The sequence below is a fragment of the Solanum verrucosum genome, unplaced genomic scaffold (assembly GCF_900185275.1).
Source record: "Solanum verrucosum unplaced genomic scaffold, falcon-dt-bn FXZP01000261.1, whole genome shotgun sequence".
Classification (NCBI taxonomy): domain Eukaryota; kingdom Viridiplantae; phylum Streptophyta; class Magnoliopsida; order Solanales; family Solanaceae; genus Solanum; species Solanum verrucosum.
This window is the reverse complement of record NW_026019969.1, coordinates 13,796,776-13,816,747: the sequence shown is the minus strand read 5'-3', so window position 1 is coordinate 13,816,747 and position 19,972 is coordinate 13,796,776. Positions and strand designations below refer to the sequence as shown.

Sequence of the window (19,972 nt, the reverse complement as noted above, 5' to 3'; positions counted from 1 at the left end):
ATAAATATACAAAATTTTATTTATAAGAAATGCGAAGTACTTGTGAGGTATTGTGACGGCTATGATAGAGGACAAGTCAGAGAAGGATTGGCAAACTTCTAGGATAATAAGTTTTTAATTAAAAAGTGTGCATATGATACTTTAGGCGAATCATACATGAGACATATTGGATTAAAGCAGACAATACGTGTCATGATTTTGAATCGTGACATTACTTAGCTAATTAGTTGAACTAAATTACATCTCTAATTTTAGTTAGCACATTAGCATTGTATCTTTATATCATGATTAACAACCATTATATTGGTTTTTTGAATGTAGCTCAAATTAAAGAAGTAGCTTGTCCACGTTAGTTCTCATTTGAAATAAAATTGGGAACATGTTCATGTGTAAGCTAGGAGGACCTTTCAATTTATAAAATCAGTCCTTTCCTGTCGGATATATATGTTAAGTGATAGTACTGCTTCTTATAATGTCAATTTTAAAGCTAGAGCATACATTAAATACGTTATACAATTTCCTTTTGCCATTTGGTAATAATTGGGCAAATGCATTAAAGAAAAACTTTGGTACTTCTTTAGCATAGTGTATATTCCAAAGTCTAAAATGTGACTTTGTTGAAATAAAAAAGGTTACCAGCTAATTTACTTCTTTTAATGCAACAAAAGGCTCCTGGCCCCTTTTCATAAAAGTAGTCCACTATAAAGGTAGTATTGTTTTCTAAGTGACTAGTCAAAGCCTCACCAACGAAGAATAATATTGTGCAAAATATAGGATCCAAACTGCATCTAATAAAAAACCTCGGTTTCTATTTCACTAGGTATTTCATTTGGACATTGCTATTTAACTTATATTTTTTTTTCACGTCTATTCATTTTGAAACAACTTCAAAGATGCAAAAGCCTAGTGTTGTCTGAACTTCAGCTATATCTACATGAGCATTAGGCAGAAATGACTCAAATTTAGCATCTGAATTTCAGCTACAATATGAAACTTCACACATTTGTGTGAGGTTCAAGTCTAACTTCAGTCATCGCATTTCTAAAGTTATTCCAAAGTGAATAGACTTGCAAATTTTTACGCACTTGAATGATGATCCAAATACGAGATGATTAAACAAAAAGTAAAGGGTAATGAAAGACTTAAAATAAGCCACACGTTTAAAGAAACCTCAAGTGAATGAATGCATGCGCTCATAATTCATAAATATAAGACCATACCTTGGAGTGAAAAATATGAAATGCTACTAACAATCAGAGTGAACCACTAGATATATATATATATATATATATATATATATATATATATAATTTAATTGAGTATTATTTTAGGAAACTTGTGGTGACTGGGTAAGTAGTCTCAATATTTAAAGTATTCTTGTTGTTACCAATTTAATGTTTCTTGGAATTTGTCATAACTTGTTTTTCTTGCTTCTGTTTGGGTAGATGTACATCTTTTGTTATACATAGCTGCAATAAATGCTCTGTTTCAGTAAATTTTATTTTTAAATTTGTGGGGTCTTTTCCAATATGCTTAATTATTTTCTCTACTTATACATTTTTTTTCCACTCTGCTATACTACTTGTCATGTTAAAATGAGTGAACTTTCACATTGACATGCAGTTTAATTAATTGATGAAGACAATGGAGGAAGAAGAGATTAGTGAATTGTGCAAATATTCATACCATCTTGATTTGGTAAGACTTTATTTATTTACCATTACCTTTTGTTCTAAAGCAGATTGTTCGATTGAGGCGTAGTTCATTGTTGTTGTAAATAGGATACTGGGATAGAAAAGAACTATGTTGAGCTGAAGAAGAGACAAATATATGGCGGCAGACGCCATGATTCTTCTAAGAAAGAGATTGATGTAAGAAGTTTGTTTACCTGATTTTCTTCTTTTTTTTGTACTTGTTCTGCTTCTTGTTTACTTTAATGTGTTGAAAGGAAAATGACTTCCCTCCAAGAGTTTTGATGATATGAAGTCATTCTCCGCGTTTTGATGGAAAATGTTTTCCCTGGAAAATATTTTTAGTCATACGAAATACACCAATGCTGGCTGAATTGTTCTGTCTTTAGTAATTTATCTTTACTTCTTAAATTTCAGCATGCTCATGAGGATCTGGTTAGAGAAATTGCTCTTCTGGAGCTGGATATTGTGTGTTTGGAGAAGTATCTTCTATCAATGTATCGGAAAACATTCGCCAAGCGATTAGAATCACTGTCCATGAAGGATGATAGAACAAAAACTAATTCAACTCCCAATGAAAAGAAGTTTGCACAAGTGAAGGAGACTCCAAGGACTAATATTATCACTAGTCCTATTTTGCCTACTTTGAGTAATGCAATCAAAGAATGTGATGATGACAAACAAAAATTAGTTGACTCAACCATTTTGAGATGCCATTCTTCCCTATCACATGCTGCTTGCTCATTCAGAGCTTCACCTTCAGTTGCAGCTCTTGCTGATGCTGTAGACTCATACCATTCTATGCCTTTATCAATGCTGGAGGTAAGTGTACTGCTAGGAAAAGAAATAAAGTCATTTAGTGTTGCAACAAACTCTCGTGACTATAATTTTGTACTTGGAGCAACAGAGGGTGGCCTCCTCCTCTTGTTCCAGCCCAGTGACATAGTCGAGTGGGGTTGGTAGCGAGGGCATTGGGTTCGAGTGTCACCTCCTCCTACATTGGACATGAGTTAGAGAGAGGCCTAGTCAGTTTATAAATGCTCTGCAACCCTTCACCTCATGAGTTAGCTTTTGGGGTTGAAGTTAGGCGTGTCCTTAACATTAGTCTTGGGCTCTTGGGGTTGAAGTAACTTTTACCTTACTGCTAACTAGATTATTCATCTTAATTTAGTTTTATTTCATTTACCACTCTGCACATAATACAAGAACTAAGTTTTGTTAATATGCACAGTAGAGTAACTAATAATTGAAATCTTATTATGTTGCAACCAGCATGCTCAACCATCAACTTCAAACAGGAGTCTCACGGAGCATCATGTTACTAGTTGTTCTAATAATCTTTATGATTACTCGCCAAGCCGGTTGTCTGAGGAAATGATCAAGTGCATTTCAGCCATATATTGTCAGCTTGCTGATCCACCTTTATTCAGTCGTGATTTAAGTTCGTCTCCCATCTCAGTATCATCATCAACACTTGAATCTTTTCCTCAAGCTCAGAGTGATATGAAGGGACATCAATGCATAGAAAATTTACCTTCCAATTTGTTGAGCAATCCTTTCCACTTTGAAGACTCAAAGGGATTTAACGGATTCATTGTTAGAATGGTTGAGGTGCAACGATTGTGTCGAGATAGTCAGAGCTTAGATGGTGTTGAACAAATGCTGAAACAATTTAGGTAAAGCCTTTTAACTCAATTTGTACCTTATATTATACCTCTTACATACAAGCCAACAAAATCTTAAACCACTCTTCTGCATTATGATGATTATAAGTACATTTACATGACTATTGATGGTATTTTCGTGTTGATAGCTTCTGCCTTCTATAAAAAGTTGTTCATTACATGGATAAATTAAATTTCTGTTTGGTGTAACTTTTGATCGTTCAATAAGCTTGCAGAATAGTGCAACTCTGAATAATCTTGAACTTGCCAATGCAGGTACCTAGTCTCAAAATTGGAAGAAGTCGCCCCCAAGGAAATGAGACATGAAGAGAAACTAGCCTTTTGGATTAATGTCCACAATGCATTAGTAATGCATGTAAGATTTCTGTACCTAAGAGTTATTCCAAGACCTTTTTTACTACGCGATAAATTATGAACCAGCATCGTGTATTTTACAGGCATTTTTGGTTCATGGGATTCCAAGAAGTAATCTCAAGAGAGCATCTTTACTTCTTAAGGTAAGAAAATTCTGCTAAAATGTATCAGTTTTTGCTGTGTAACTTGCTCTTTATAACTCAGTACACTTTTTCATTTTTCAGTCAGCTTACAATATTGGAGGGAATACAGTAAGTGTGGACATGATTCAGAATTCTATACTACAATGCCAGTTGCCTCGTCCTGGTCAGGTAACTAATCAAATTCAGTTCCTGTTTCTGTAGTACTTGAGAGAGCTCATGTTACTACATTTCCTCCTTGAATTCATATGTATTAATTTTTCCTGTACGAAACAGTGGCTTCAGTCATTTTTCTTTACGAAACAAAGATTTAAGGTTGGCGATGCAAGAAGAGGATATGCAATTGAGCATCCAGATCCTCGCCTACGCTTTGCTCTTTGCTCAGGAAATCATTCTGATCCTGTGGTAATACACTGACAAAAGCATTACTGTCATTTCATCCAAACTATCTTTTTTCCTGTTTTGCCTAAAACTGATGATATCTTGTAAATATGCAGCTTCGTTTGTACACATCGAAGAGAGTATTCGAAGAACTAGAAGTGGCTAAAGATGATTACATTCAGGCAAACATAAGGGTACACAAAGAACAAAAACTAGTCCTTCCAAAGAATGTGGAATCTTATGTTAAAGAAGTGAATGTGAGTCCATCTGGTTTGTTCGAAATGATAGAGTTAGCATTACCTTCTTATTTGAGGAAGAAATTTCAGCAGCCCAAGCAACAAAATTTGTGGAAGAAAATTGATTGGATTCCTCACAACTTCAGTTTCAGATACCTTATTTCAAGTGAATTGGTTGAATGATCAGTTTCAAAGTTTTGAATGTCAGATGAATCACAATCAAAGGGGTTATTCAGATTGAAAAGTGGTTCAATTTTGTGAAAATATTTGAACCTATAGTTGTGATTCAACTGTCATTCCTAATGACTAATGAGTGTATCCTCATTTTCATAAGTTAGTTTGTAACAATTTGGATGGTCCAAACCTCATTTATTCTCTTGTTTTTCTATTTTTCTTTGTTGTTGAGAGTTTTTCATTGGTTATTGTAGCTCTAAGCAGAAGAATTGTATGCAAAAGCCTAAAGGCAGTTAGACACTATAAACAAGTGGTGTTGTAAATTATAAAGGAGTGAATAGGTTAAATTTACTTCAGTTTTGTGAGTTTTATATTTAAACTATTAGGTGTTTTCATTATCTTTAACTATAACCCCTTTTAGATTTAAAAAGCCTCAGTCAAATATGAAAAAATATGTGGGATAATTTGCCGAGAGTTGAGTGAAGATGAAAAAAAATAACAACTAAATCTGATCAGAGACCCCTTTCATATATTGGTTGAAATATATGAAAGACTATTTAACTAGATGTGTGGCAAATGCAGAAAGGACTATAGTCAAATATTGAACCATTCAACGTTAGTCAAACCAAAAAACTTGTTAGACCATTTGAGAATTAGCTCCAAAACCTCCTCCTTACTCTTGGAATAAAGTCTGCCGATATCATGTCAAATTAGGTCTTGAAACTAATTCACACCTCAAAAACTAGTTGTTGGTTTTGTTGTTATTACATTACTTTCCTTGCATCCACATTTTCAAAAAATTAATATAATTTAAATTAATTGATTTATTTTTTTGTGACCTCATAAACAAATAGTTAATGAAAGATAAAACTAATAAAGTAAAAGTAACAAGCTTCAAGTACTATCGTTATTCATTAATTATAACCCAAAATAAATAGCAACACTGATCGTGGACCAAAAAAATAATTTCCGAAAATCAAATGTTTGTTGGAGATATATTAGTTTCAGGTAAAGGACAAAATCGACAATTAGAAAATTTGTTTTGTTTTTTTTGTTAAGAGGGTTTATATAGAAAAAAGTAAAGCTCTAATGTCATCTCTTTAGTTTCAAGAAAGCACCACAATCACTTGTATTTCGCTACTTCTTTTTTCTTTTGTCACTTTCTTGCCACTTCTTTGTCCTCATTGCAGAAACCCAATTCGAGATTTTCAATTTGCAGAACCCAAAAATCAAGAATCTTTAAGTTATGGATGAAGATAGAATAGGGTTAGTACTGGCTAGAATCTCTGAGCTGAGGGTAGAGATAACGAATTGTATTCATAAAGCATCTAAGAAAGATGAAGTGGAATCTGGAAATGGAGAAGACCCAGATGGGAAAACCCATGAGGATGATGATGAAGCAGTGGATTGCTTGTTGAAGATTAAGGATGCTCTTGAATCACTTGAAGCCCAAGTGTCTTCTTTGCAGGTCTCTTCTTGATACTTGTTCTACTTCAATTTTGAACCTTGGAATTTTTCCCCTGTTTGGGTAAATGTGTGATTATTGAAGATTTTTATCTGTAGCTGACTGACTCCAATTAGTTTGAGATTGAGGGGTTGTAGTTATTTTTTATATGCTACAGAATTTTGCAAGATTTTCAATTTTTTTGATTTGATAGGCAAGGCGGCGCCTAATCTAGGGTTCAACCCAGGGTTTACATAGCTCGGTTTGGTTTAGTTTTTCATTAAAAAAAATCTAAACCAATTATGTCGGTTTATTAAATCTAAAAACCAAATCAAACCACATAAAGTTGGTTTTTTTTGGTTTCGGCTTTACTCGATTCTTTCGGTTTTTCGTGTTTTCAGTTTTTTACAACTATACGGTGTTTGAAAAATAGATCCAATATATTTTCACTTGCATGTGTGATAAGCTAAACTTAAAAAATATTAAATGAATAAAATTTTTCAAAAAGACGGTAAAATTCACATGAGTATAAAATATTTTTTTTGAAATATCAACCCTCATTATATTAAAGGCTACATGCAAACTGAATACAAAACAAAATATTTACAAAGTAAATTGTTAACTTTGAATTTCAAAAACTATAACAATATAATTGTAACTTCGGATCTAACTACAAAATAAAATATTTACAAATTTTACAAGCCCAGATTTGAAATAAAATATATAAACATTGAAAACTATAAACTAACTAAAAATATATTAACAAAGCATATTATAAATAATATTTTTTATCTATATATAATATTTACAAAATTTTCCAAGCCCAAATTTGAAATAAAATATATAAACATTGAAAATTATAAACTAACTAAAAATATATTAACAAAGTAAATTATAAATAATATTTTTTATCTATAAATAAAATAATATATATATATATATATTATGTCGGTTTGGTTTGGGTTCGGTTTGACTTTTTTTCTTTTAATACCAAACCAAACCAAGAGTGGTCTGTTTTTTTTTTCAACCGCCAAACCAACCAAACCAAACCACAAATCGTTTTTTTTTTTCGGTTTGATTTGATTCGTCGGTTCGGTTTGACTTTACTGTTTGACTTGTACACCCCTAGTTCAACCTTAATGAGTAGTTGCTAAAAGCTTTGTTTGATTTTCTTAACTCACTTACATCGAATTTCTTGGTGGGGTTTCTGTAGTTTTTTTTTTCTTCTCTCAAAATCGGGGTAGGGAAAAATGGGGAGGGGATTACAATGTGGGGAATCGAACCTCACTAACAATATGGAAGTTCAGGTAGCCTAGCCAACCGTCTGAGCTTTGTAGTCTGGTTTATCTGTTGTGCTATGAACATATTTGCTTTAGGAAATATTCCCGTGTGTGATTACTGATTAGTGATTTCTATTGTTCTCTTGTTGATGCTTTCATTGCGCATTAGATGTTTTAAAGTTTTTAGAGTTGAAATTTAGGATACAAATTTGATGGTTAGCCTAAGGTTATTTTTTCTGGATGGGAACCTGTGGCTGGATATTCTGTATTGAATTTTCTTCGGTGAGATTAAGTAATGTATAATGTTGAATTAGATGGACTTAACATGGTTTAGATTTGTATCATGAAGTGGATAAAAGTCTTCTTGACAGAAATGGATGAGAAGTTCTCCGTTTCGATAAATTATCATGTGTGTTCTTCAGTTCCAATGAAATGTATAGAATTTCAGGATTTGACATGCAGTAATACATCTGACTCTAATGCCGTTGCACATTACCATATACACACACGCTGATGACCGAGATATCCGCGCCTCTACCCTCCTCCAATCAAGCACCAGAGTTTTTTGTTTGTGGCACAATGGCAGAGTTTGAAACCGTGATGTGCGCTAAATCCAACTCACATCACGACTGCAGTCCTACCACTAGACCAAAGCCATGGGGCTCAAATGTTGTTGCACGTTGCTGTTATTTACTACTGTTGGGGTTTGTACATTTTGTTAACTTTGCTATGGCCTATGTACATAATGTTTATATATCTACTCCACGTAACATGAAGTCATTTTGAATTTGGTAGAGTTAAGTGGAGCCAGCCGTTTTCAAATTCTTCGGTGAGATAAGTGGGACTTAGGGGGTTTAAAGTTGCCTGAGCAGCCTATTGACTATTGTATGCAACTTTGAGTTCACGGTCAAATGTTAAATGGTAGTCTTTGAATCTACTTTTTTGTGAGATGAAGTGTCTGACTCTGTCTGTATGTTGCAAGACAAATCGGAGCTCAAAATCCTGACCAACCTTAATGTGGATAAAGTTCTTAGCACCCTTAAAAGCAATCCAGTTGAGATTTGAGTGACAAATCTTTTGTGTCTTCAATTACTTTTGTATGCAAGCGATGAAGGGCCTACAGAGGAGAGGGTAAAGAGGTAGGAGAATGTAGCTCCGGGTGGGAATAGAACCTTTGCCTATTGTAGTGCAAGTGAACCTGGATACTATTACTTATATTGTGATTTTCTCATCTCTCTTTGAAGCTAAAGATTTTGAGGTGCTACTTTTTACTACTCACTAATCCCTTGAATTATAACTTACCTGAACGACCTTCCCCTAAAATTGTTGACTTTTTTAATTGATTCATTGATGTGAATGCTGATTCCTAGCGCTAGCAGTCTCTTTGTAGGTCAAGTAGATACCTGATTTTAGACGCCGTTTCATAAACGAGACCAGTCATGCTATTCTAACAAGAGAAATGGAAATCTCAGTGTCGAACCCCATAATCCATCCCCTGTTTTGACACACAGCTGAAAATTGATCGGGTGTTTTGAAAAGTCTTGAATTCTCAACTACTTAACAAGAGTTCCAGCTGTGATATTTCTCTTTACGAATTTGTTCTTATCATGTTACCTTTAAATTGCTTAAAGATTATTATCCAAGGTTTGATAAAGTAACTTCTGAGGGTAATGTGTTGGCAAAATATTGATCAATCAGACAGGAATTCCTAGCTCACTTTGTCATGGAGGCATGTGTTTCAAGTGATAGTGTTCTTATCTAATGTGCAAGCTAGGATCTGTTGCTAAGTGTCTGTTGCTGTTACTATGCATAGCCAACTGGAGAGTGACTGTATCATGTTGCAAGATGAATTACATTTTGCTTCTGGAATAAGAACGCCACAGCCTAAATGTGTCATCACTGGCTTTCATCATAGAGTTTGAAGTTTGTATAAAAAATCTTCATGTAAATTTAGATAATTGTTATGCTTAAATTACCTCTTGGTCGTGGCATGTTGGGCTTGGGACGGTAGCACGTGCTTGGTTGTGATGTTCTGCAGAGGGCAAACTTTGTATCCTACCATCCCTAAATGCAGGGTTAAACTTTTGATCCAGTAACCACGATAGTCGATCCTGGTCCAATCATTGCAATGCCATTTATAAGCTTTAGAATTACCACTGAAACAGGCATAATCTTTGTGAAGAGGCCAGTACTAACTTTTAGTCAATTTTTCTCTCTTTATCATAAGTGCTTAATATGTGTCAACTGATGCACTTGTTTTGATATCTTTATTTCATGAAAAGTCACAAGGTGCCTCTGGTATTTACAAATGAAACGATTCGTCAATTTTAGAAGAGATTTATTTTCCTGTTAAAGACATTCTTTTGCATTTAGTTAATGGCTAGTGTCGCCCGTTACTGGTCACAGTAAAGCCAAAGGTTGTTCTCATCCCTACCGATGCCGGGTGAGATGGCAAACATCTCTTCTTTGTACGATCCCGTCTTTATGAAAAATCTTTATATGAGGTTGGTACTTATATGTAAAAAGATAGTCTTCCTATTTGTTTCAAACTCAATGTAGTCCAATATTCCATAGCAGCAGTATTTTTTTGCCCGGGATTCTTCCAATGGTATCTGTGAGTAAATTAGTTTTCGTCTTGTCAAAAGTCCAATATCCCAATGCTCTGCAGTATTTTCTTGTTCCCTAAGGATTCAATGGCCTATGCCTCTTCCGAAAAACAGTATTTCTGAGTAACTTAGTGAAACTCCTTATCCCAGTTGCCTGCCTGAGATCATTGACTGCATCCTCTAAAGTTGTTATTATCTTGCTCTCTGGTTTTACATGTATACAACAAGGCTTTTATGGCATTCTTTTTGTTTTCGAATTTATGCATTTCAACTATGTTGTCCCCCTTTATTGAAGCTATACCTCATTGCCTTTAATTTCGAATGTTTCAGGCACTACAAGAGCAACAATGGTATGAAAAAGAAGCAGCGCTGGCTGAGATTGGTTATAGTCAAGAAAAATTGCTCCAGACACTGAAAGGGTACGAAGGCAAGGATTATCAAGTCATACACGAGGCAATTGCTTTTGTTTCTGAAACAGTAGAAGACAACAACGATCTTCTACTTCCTCCTTACCCTAGCAGACCTTCTCGTACCCTGGTGTCAGACAAGGGTTATGGTGTACACTTGCCATCTGCACGGAAACTCACTCAAAATGGGGTAACTGGTAGCCACAACCACCATTCCAGGAAAGATGTCGATGAAGCTAATTATGAAAGATCCGAGCCTAAAAGCCCATTAAGAATGGTAAAATTCTTCCTCAGTGCAGCAGCCAAGACAGCACTCACAGTTGTTGGTGTAATATCTGTCTTGACTTTGGCTGGATTCGAGCCTCAGATAAAGAAACGGGATAATCAGATCAATGTTTCAAACTTGTTTCAACAGGTGGCAAGCAGAAAAGTCCCCGTTGTTGAAAATGGTGAAAATCAGTGCGTCGTGAAAGAGAGAGTTGAGATCCCATTTGAATCAGTTGTGGCTACTCCAGATGTAAATTATGGCTGTGGATGAAAGGTTGTTCGTTTTTCTGTTTTCTTTTCGTGTAAATCCCACTTAAGTTTTTTACTCTATTAACTCTGTGTGGCCTGACAATGTAATTTGTCTTAGCTAGAGAAAGTTCAGTCAGAAAATAAATTTCTCACATCTCTCATTGTTCCCTGTATTCCTGATTTGAGTCGAGGGTCTACCGAAACTATATGGATACACTTGTGCGATTATGTTGTTATCTCAATGTGCCTCGTAACTTACTCTGCATGTTTGTTTTTTTTCAATTGTCAATGAGTGTTATGTATTATTTCTTTATTTTAAAATCGATCCTACTCGCGAGCGACGTTTTTCTACAATATTTAAGAAAATTGGTGACCTGGGAAATGCATGGCAGTGAGATGTGAGTTAAGGTTTTTGTCTTTTTTTTGTGTGTGTCCCTTGATAGATCTGCTGTAGATTTGCCAACTTAGTTCATTACTATAATGTCGCACGAATGGATTGAATAAACAAGTTGGTGTTTTATTAAATGAAGGGACACAATTGTTGCACATTCATGTTTTGGCTCACCTGAAATTTGAAGACTTTTTAAGTATCAGAGCAACTTCCTACAGACAAAAGCACATGCTATCCATCCAATTATTGAGTTGAAATTACAAGAGTTGGTTTAATAATTTACTGTTATTTTTCCTTTTTTCTACAAAACCAAGATAAGATAATTTTGTTGGCTGTTGCACTTTCTTGGGCCCTTCTTGTTGTGCAATTGGCAATTTTATACTCTAGTTTATGCACATGGATATATAAGAGACTCTAACTCGAGACATCTGATTAAGGAGCAAAGAGTACTTACTATTCCACCACAACCTTTATTGGTCTAGATTTTGTATCACTCAAAGCTAGAAGCTACCAATAAGCTAAGTTAAAACAAATACCATAAATTATTAGTTGAACAATAATTGCACTTCAATTCCCAAATTAGTTAAATTGGTCTATCACAATTGACATTTCGTAGTACTTGTCCAGTTTTCCTTCCTGATTATTATAATGTCCCAAACTTCCAATTATATGATGGACTTATTTGGACCAACTAATTAAATCACGAGTATATAAAAAAAATTATGTTCAATAAGGATGGGTACAAAATTTCAAAATTCTAGTACCAATCCTTAATTTAACATCATGCGCTAACTGCTTAATACTATCAACAATTTGCAAGAAATGGGAACTTCCTATTTAAAAGCATACTTCTTTTTTCTGGGAATTTCCTTTGCAAATTTAATACTCCCTATTCTTGAATGGTACTCGTAGGTCTGTTCACTTTTACTTGTATTATTTTTGATTTGTCACTTTTTACATATCAAAAAAATCATGTTAGATTATTTTCTTAATAAGTATACCGAATCCAAATATAACAAATAAAAATGAACGAACGGAGTATTACTGACAAAATTAACATGCATTTGTGTTACAATATACATGTAGGACATGTGGGAATGCCTACCATCCATTCTATTTCAACATATACAGAATTACATGCTAGTATTAATACCAAACATAAATTGATTTCTTCATGTGTTACGCAAGACCTTTTCACTTTCACTAACTATTAATAAACTCACCCATAAAATATGATATGAGATCTCTCGATTCTTAACTAAACGTTTCAAATTAAGTCTTGAGATAATAAACTTCTGGATAAGGAAGCATTTTCCCTTAGCGTGCCTACCCATACAAGTCCATAGTAAACAATAAGTGAGTTGTGAATACCAAATGACTAAATCGAAAAAAATTACATATAATTTTCCTCCGACATCCTAGGTCATTTTAAATCATATGACGCTGATTGATATATATATAAATTTTGAATCCCCGAAAGAAAACTTCTAGTACTGTAGTGGCAAAGGTGACTCGAAAACTTCAGGTCTCAGGTTCAAATCCTTAGCATGACAATCGTGCATTTTCTTGTATTTTCTTGTTAATATTCCTGACGACCCGGTTACTATATTGGACAAATTACAGTAATCGTTAAGAGCTGTGCTTGCTTTAACAGCAAGTACACACATATCTTGAAGTGAAAGTGGGGTTTGCAATTTAGAAACCGGCAAAAGAAAATAAAGCTGACCAAGCTGCAAGATTTCATCTTTGGCTAATTGAGGAACTAATGAATTGACATTCATGGCTTCTGAGCTACAAAGGAAGAAATCAGGGTTTTGGATAACGATCTCGCCGGCGGTAAGGGGTTGCCGGAATTCTTGACGTTTTCCGTTCATCTGAATCACCATGGCTACTTTTGTAACTGGCAAATTCATTATGCTTCCATTTTGTTTTGTCATCAATGGTGATGATGTACAAATACCCATTTCAACTGATTTTTTTAGAAAAGAGAGAAAAAAACAGGGGAAAACAGAGGATTTTTTTAAATTTTGTTGTGTGGATAGAGTTGAGGAATTGGCAGTGAAGGAGTTGTGGTTTATATAGAAGTGGAGGGTACTTTGGGTATATTCAGTGACTCGGTTTTGACCGCTAATCAGGCTCAACTAATTAGTTGTGAATACCAGAAAAAGTAGACAAAGTACTCACTCGTGTCTTTACTATATGGTGTTTTTAGCAACTAATGAAATATTCTTTCCTATTATAGTCGTTGTCATGTTTCGCTTTTCAATAGTTGAATTACATTTAACTTGTCACTAATTTATTTTTCGAGTCATGATAAAACCTATTATAATCTACCACCAATAGATAAGTCAATCCGTACCCAGAACCTGGAAGTCACAAGTACAGAGTTGTCTAATATGAAAATATAAGTCCTAAAAGTGAACCACAACAAGTCGTCTCAAAGGCAAAAAACTAGCTAAACATATATACAGAAGGAGACAAGTTGATCCACGACGTCAAGTGCTCACCCTCGTCTCCGATTCTCAAAAGCTATAAAAGATAGCACGAACGATTACCGTTGGTAGCTTGTACTAGGACCTGCATCACGAAACAGATGCAAAATATAGCATGAGTACCAAGTCAGATTATATGAATATTGACTAGTATTTGAAAATGTATATTTTTATCAAATTAACATGAAAAAATTTACGAGTTGTTGTGCTTATTGAATATTTAATGAATTTTAAATATAACATATTGAGTTGATCTAATCTAATTTAGTCTTAAAATGAGTTAACCTGACTTTTGAAAGAAAAATATGACAACTAATATGTACAAGTGGGATAGTAATACGTATTCTATTTGTGTTCCTGATTATGTAAACATCTATTTAATTAAATAAGAGTAAATTCGAAAAGAAAACAAATTAATGTAAAAGAAATATTTGTTTTGAATTATAAATAATATGGACTCGGAGGAGTATTAAAAGAAATATTGTGATGGGAAAATATGGAGTATAAATAATTTAACTTATAGGAATAATAGAGAGAATAATTGGAACTTTAAATTAAATTAACTAAGTTCGAGTAATTTGACACATGAAATTGTTGGAGTGTTTTCTAAGAAGACATGCAAAAGCAAAACACATAAATACACACATATAAGATGTGAAAAAATATAGTAATTAATACAGATCCACCGGCCACATTTTTTAATACTGACTTCTCTGTAGTACTGATTAATTAATTAATTTACTTATTTGGCAAGTGGAGTGATAAAAATATTGAGGAACGAAAAGCTATAATTCCTAACAATTATTTAATGACTGAAAAAGAAAAGAAATAATAATATTTTAATAGAGCATTGAACTTTTTAGGTAGCAGAAATCCCAAGCATGCAAATGTGCAGCAATTATATGATCTTATGATTTCCAATTATACATTATCTAGAAGAATATTAATTAATTAGTTAAAGAGTATTTTTAAACAAATGAGCATTAATTAGACGATTACTAAATAGTTAGCTTAAATTAAATATGGACTTAACTTTGAAAAGTAGATCTCTTGATGATTATCTAGTGGAGAGTTGCATCAAACACTAACGAAGGTAGTGGCAGAGGTGTACTTATTTTTTTACTTTAATTTAGAAATTTTAATTATAAAATAGTCTTTGATAAAAGATACTTTATCCTTTGATATATGACTTTTCGACATGAATTCGAATTTAATCAACCTTAATACAAATATCAGATTGAGTGGGTGACCAAGTGAAAATATCATTTTAATTTTGGGAAAGTTTAAACATCATTTACTAAGAAATTTACTTATCTTCTATGGTCCATCAAATTAAAATTACAATCCTATTTGAGTGTTTAGACAACCTTATATGAATTTTTTTTGGGAGGAATTTGTGTAAGTTATTTATTGAAAACCTTAATTTTGGTCAACAAATTGAAAGAGGAAAAATAGCAAAACATAACCATACGAAAGACAAGCTTTTCCATAAATAATGGACATCAACGTCAAGAATTTATTCGTTTCTTGTAGTATTCCTTTATGTACGTGTTTTATAAATTGAAAGACATTTTAATTTGGTTCACACTCACCGCGTGAAATTCCGAAAATTTAATTTAGATAGTGAGTGATCCATTGATCATCGAAAGCGAAATACATCGATAACTTCGGTATCATAAATTATAAATGTATATTCATATGAATATTTATATCCAATCAGTAAATATGGAGTAATATATATTGAAAGATAAATTTTTTATTTATTTTTACTTGTCCAATGAACTTTGCAGACATAAAAATAATAAATAAAGTGCATATTAAGGAGTAGTGTATAGTTTTTGATGGACTTGAAAATAATTTGAATGAGTAGTTAATATAAGGACAAAACGAAAAAAAAAATCAAGATATGGCTAAACAATTAAAAGATATAATATATTTTTAATATAGTGAATAAATAAAAATAAAAACTTAACTATAATCAAGTGTTTTTTTACTTTATTAAATTATTTAATAATGATAAATTTTATTACCCAAGTTCATAAGTTACCTTTAAACCTTTTTATCTTGATTCAAAATAAATATCCTTTAACATAATCAAATTATTAACTGTATCGTTTCAAATTTGTACTTATTTATATATCCCTAGAAGTCCCTTTTTCCTCATATTTTCTATGAAGAATAATTTAGTTAAAACACCTTTTTTTGTTTCTATATATTTTCTTATAAAGGAGTGTGTCAAAGGTCAACAGATTATTAGCTAATATAGAAATCGGAGATCATACTTATTTGACGTAAATATTTGATACGAATATTTGAGTAGTTAAACATATTGTGCAATCGTATATTATTATTTTTTAGAAGAACATTATATATATAGGACATCATTTTGAGTTTAGTGGGTGATGTGTGGGGTAGCTATCTGTGTTTTTCTTTTGTTTTCTTTTATCCAACCAGTACAATAATTTTATTATATGATATGGACCTCTTTTATTTACACTTTCCACTATCGTCGTTGCTTCCTTTTCCACATAATGCATATGCACAATTATTCATTTCTTCTTCAGTTCTTTGTTGTCTTCTTATTTACGTATATCACATAAACGTATTTTTTAACTTTTTAAATTATCTTATTTAGTAGGCGTTTGGATATGCGGTATAAAATTACACTATGAAATCAAGAGATGAAATCAGCGTTTGAATATGCGATTTCATCTCATGATTTCATATCATGAGATGAAATCCCAAATTTTTCAAAAATTATGATTTGAGATTTTTCAAATACAAAAATTGACCACAAGTTTATATTTTATAAAAACAACCCACATATATATCTATTATCTACTAACCATTTATTTAATATGTAAATAAAATTTATAATTCATATATCATTTCTTTTTAAACCATTTAGATCTCATATAATGATTATTCTCACTAACATATAATTTATTGTTCAAATCAATTTCTACTCTACCATTATATTCACCAAATTTATTATTTTTATCAAATATATTTACCAATCAAATTGACCAACAAATGACTCAAATTAGCAATTGCTTCGTCTTCTCAATTACATGAACGAAAAATGTCAGTTCAACGTGAGAAGATTGTCAATACTATGTGGGAGGATTATATTAAAGAGTAGTACACCACAACTTATGTTTAATTTTATTTTTTCATTGAATCAAATTTGTCAATAGAAAAATTATTTTTTAAGAATATCATTGTGATAGTGTATTGTGCGATTTTATAAACTTGTGCTTAATTAATTAATAAAATTGTATAAAGAATTGGAACAATTTTAATAGTTTTACAATTTATTGATTTTTAACGTTTATTAGAAAACATACAACATAAAAAGTTTAAATCGCATTTTCAAATAAAACTTCAACTTTATTTCATGATTTCATATCATAATTTCATAACAGTATAAGTAGACTCTTAAATCTGTATAGAGTTAAACAAATTGATAAACTAATTTTGCATGTCATTTTATATCCTACACAACATTATGTGGTCTCCTACATGTTTACACTTTCCACTATCGTCGTTGCTTCCTTTTCCACATAATGCATATGTACAATTCTTCATTTCTTTTATATTGGCTTTTTCTTTAAATTATTATACATCTTGAAGGGGATGTGGTGTGTGTATTTGTTTGGTTCACAATCACTTATTCCATTATTGATGTTTTGCTTCTCCTTTTTGACTTATGTTTTTATTCATTTTAAGTTAATTTGTGAGTCTTTCTTAATTTCCATTTATCTTTTCTTCGTCGAGAATCTTTAATGTCTCATTGGTTCTTTTATTTCGTTGAAAAATTTATGTATGTTCATATGGGATGAAGTGTGTGTGATTATGATAACTTTTTTTAAAGAAGCCCTAATTATTTGGAATATGCTTTATTAATTTATTAGTGTTAGAATAAAATTGACTTTGATATAGAAATATATATGTACAACTAACAATTCATGAATCTAACTAATTAAAGATTTAGCTTAGTTAATTGATTGAATTATCACCTCATAGTGAGAGTATTGACTTACATATTCAAACTAATTCAAATTTACATCGTATAATGTCGTCAAAAGATTAATATATTTTTTAATTTATTTTCGTCAAAGATTGATGTATCCTTTGATTTAAAGCCCGTTTAGATTGACTTTAAAAAAAAATAGCTTTTAAGTAAAAATAAAATAAAAAATAAAACTTAAATGATTTTTAAGTAAAAAAATTAAAAGTAGGAAGAGAACTATTTTTAATTTTTAACTTTTTAAATCATTTTAAACTAATTTTATGTTATTTTTAACTTTATCAAATAATTTTAAAAACTAAAAAATAATCTACTTTTAAGTCAATTCAAACAGACTCTTTATTACCGGCCTTCTTGGTCTAAGTGGTTGACTAGTTGAGGAGTTTACTCCTAACCACTGTCACGACCCGAGCCTACACCCTGGACGTGGCCGGCACTCGAAGACCATTGCTGGTCCCCAAGCGAACCCTCATCCTGGCTGACTACAAGCGGAAAACTGATTCAAGCATACAAAGCTTAAAAACTGAAATAAAAGTTCATAAAACTTAAATATAAACTTTAAGTCCAAAGAAAACTCTGTATAATAAAATATATACAACTCGCCATAAAAAGGCAACTTTAGTCTTTAAAACATTTAATAAAATAAATGATACAGACTTCTCAACTGTACTGACTATCTATGAAGCCTCTAACTGATAAAGATGGAAGTCAGGACAAGACCCACGACATCCTAACAACTGATATAACTGAAAGGTAAATGAAATCCTCCGAAAGTAAGGAGGCTCACCATAGCTAACTCGAACTCTCAGATGTATCAACGAAGCTCCTGTTGATGATCCTGAATACCTGTGTCTGCATCATGAGAAGATGCAGGCCAAATGGCTCAGTACGTGGAATGTACGAGCATGTAAGGGGAATTCTAAAACATAAATATAAGCTTGAAACTTGATAAAAAGGAAACATACTTGCCTCTTTTCAATCTTACTCAACTCAAGGAATACTCCAAACTACTCAAACTTACTCAACTCAGAAGTACTCAAGGATAAGATACTCAACTCAGAGATTAGATACTCAACTCAAGGATATGATATTCGACTCAAAGATATGATATTCGACTCTGGATACTCAACTCTGGATACTCAACTTTGAATACTCAACTAAATATGACTGAACTCATTTCAATATAAAGCAATTTAAAACAAGTGCAATATAAAGAAACAAACTGTTTAAAAACATGCTGTCAAATCTGTGTGTATGCAAGGATACAACATAACTCTGAAATGTATATAAAAATACAATAAACTGATGTATATAAAAATACAATAACTTCTGTGGGAGTTTCTCTAACCGACAACCATCACATAAGAGCTATAGTGATGATACAGCGATCTACCTCACGCTGCCAGCGCATCCTATACCCGGCCAAAGGTATAGAACCTGAACTGCCTAATGGATCCACTAGTCTATTTCGAAAAAGGTTCATCTAAAAAGTATGACCCTTTTCTACCCATGGTGGCTACATGGTTTATGGAGGCTGTGAGTTGTCTTAACTCTCCCCCATATCGGTGCTCAATACTACTCCCAAAAATATACTAGCTCTTATGTTTTAAAAATATACTTCTTTCTGCTGATTTGAGATAATTGCTCAAAAACTTAGCTCAAAGGCTATCTTGGAAATCTCAGTTTCCCTGTTTGCTTCATTTAGAAAGCTATTACTCTTTTCTGAAAACTAGCCCGAAGGCCCTTTGGAAATCTCAGTTTCCGTTCTTATTTAAATGAGAAAACATTTATAAACTCTTTGGAAATACTTAGTCCCCATATACTTTTGAAGAAAAGGACTTCAAACTTTACTTTTTACTCTTTACTGAACTCAAAACTTAAGTCTTAAAACAAAGTTAAAACGTTTGTAAAAGACTTTTTAAAATATGGTTCATACCGAATTATGGACATGAACTACTCAATGCAAGGTTTTCAATAACCATAGATAAAACTCAAATACTTGGAACTCAAGAACTTCAATGATACTACTAATTTCAAGAATGCTCAAGTCAGAGGGTCCGTGCGGAATTATGAGCATGAACGACTCAACTCAAGGACTCAAAGATACTTTTCTTCTCAAGACTGCTCAACTTATAGGATTCATGC

At 32.5% G+C, this 19,972-nt stretch overlaps 3 protein-coding genes across 3 annotated transcripts in view; 2 read left to right on the top strand and 1 right to left on the bottom strand.

Moving 5' to 3' along the window:
• Nucleotides 1–19,972, bottom strand: part of LOC125816642 (polyol transporter 5-like) — a 267,811-nt gene that overhangs the window by 176,928 nt on the left and 70,911 nt on the right. The window lies entirely within an intron of this gene.
• LOC125816647 (uncharacterized) lies at nucleotides 1,414–4,722 on the top strand. Its single transcript, XM_049496269.1, has 10 exons — nucleotides 1,414–1,441; nucleotides 1,624–1,698; nucleotides 1,782–1,871; nucleotides 2,109–2,513; nucleotides 2,964–3,367; nucleotides 3,632–3,731; nucleotides 3,814–3,873; nucleotides 3,955–4,041; nucleotides 4,147–4,275; nucleotides 4,368–4,722. The coding sequence occupies exons 2-10, from the start codon at nucleotides 1,636–1,638 to the stop codon at nucleotides 4,668–4,670; spliced, it is 1,641 nt and encodes a 546-aa protein (XP_049352226.1). The 5' UTR covers nucleotides 1,414–1,441; nucleotides 1,624–1,635; the 3' UTR covers nucleotides 4,671–4,722.
• Nucleotides 5,740–11,066, top strand: LOC125816680 (plastid division protein PDV2). Its single transcript, XM_049496306.1, has 2 exons — nucleotides 5,740–6,129; nucleotides 10,322–11,066. The coding sequence occupies exons 1-2, from the start codon at nucleotides 5,908–5,910 to the stop codon at nucleotides 10,934–10,936; spliced, it is 837 nt and encodes a 278-aa protein (XP_049352263.1). The 5' UTR covers nucleotides 5,740–5,907; the 3' UTR covers nucleotides 10,937–11,066.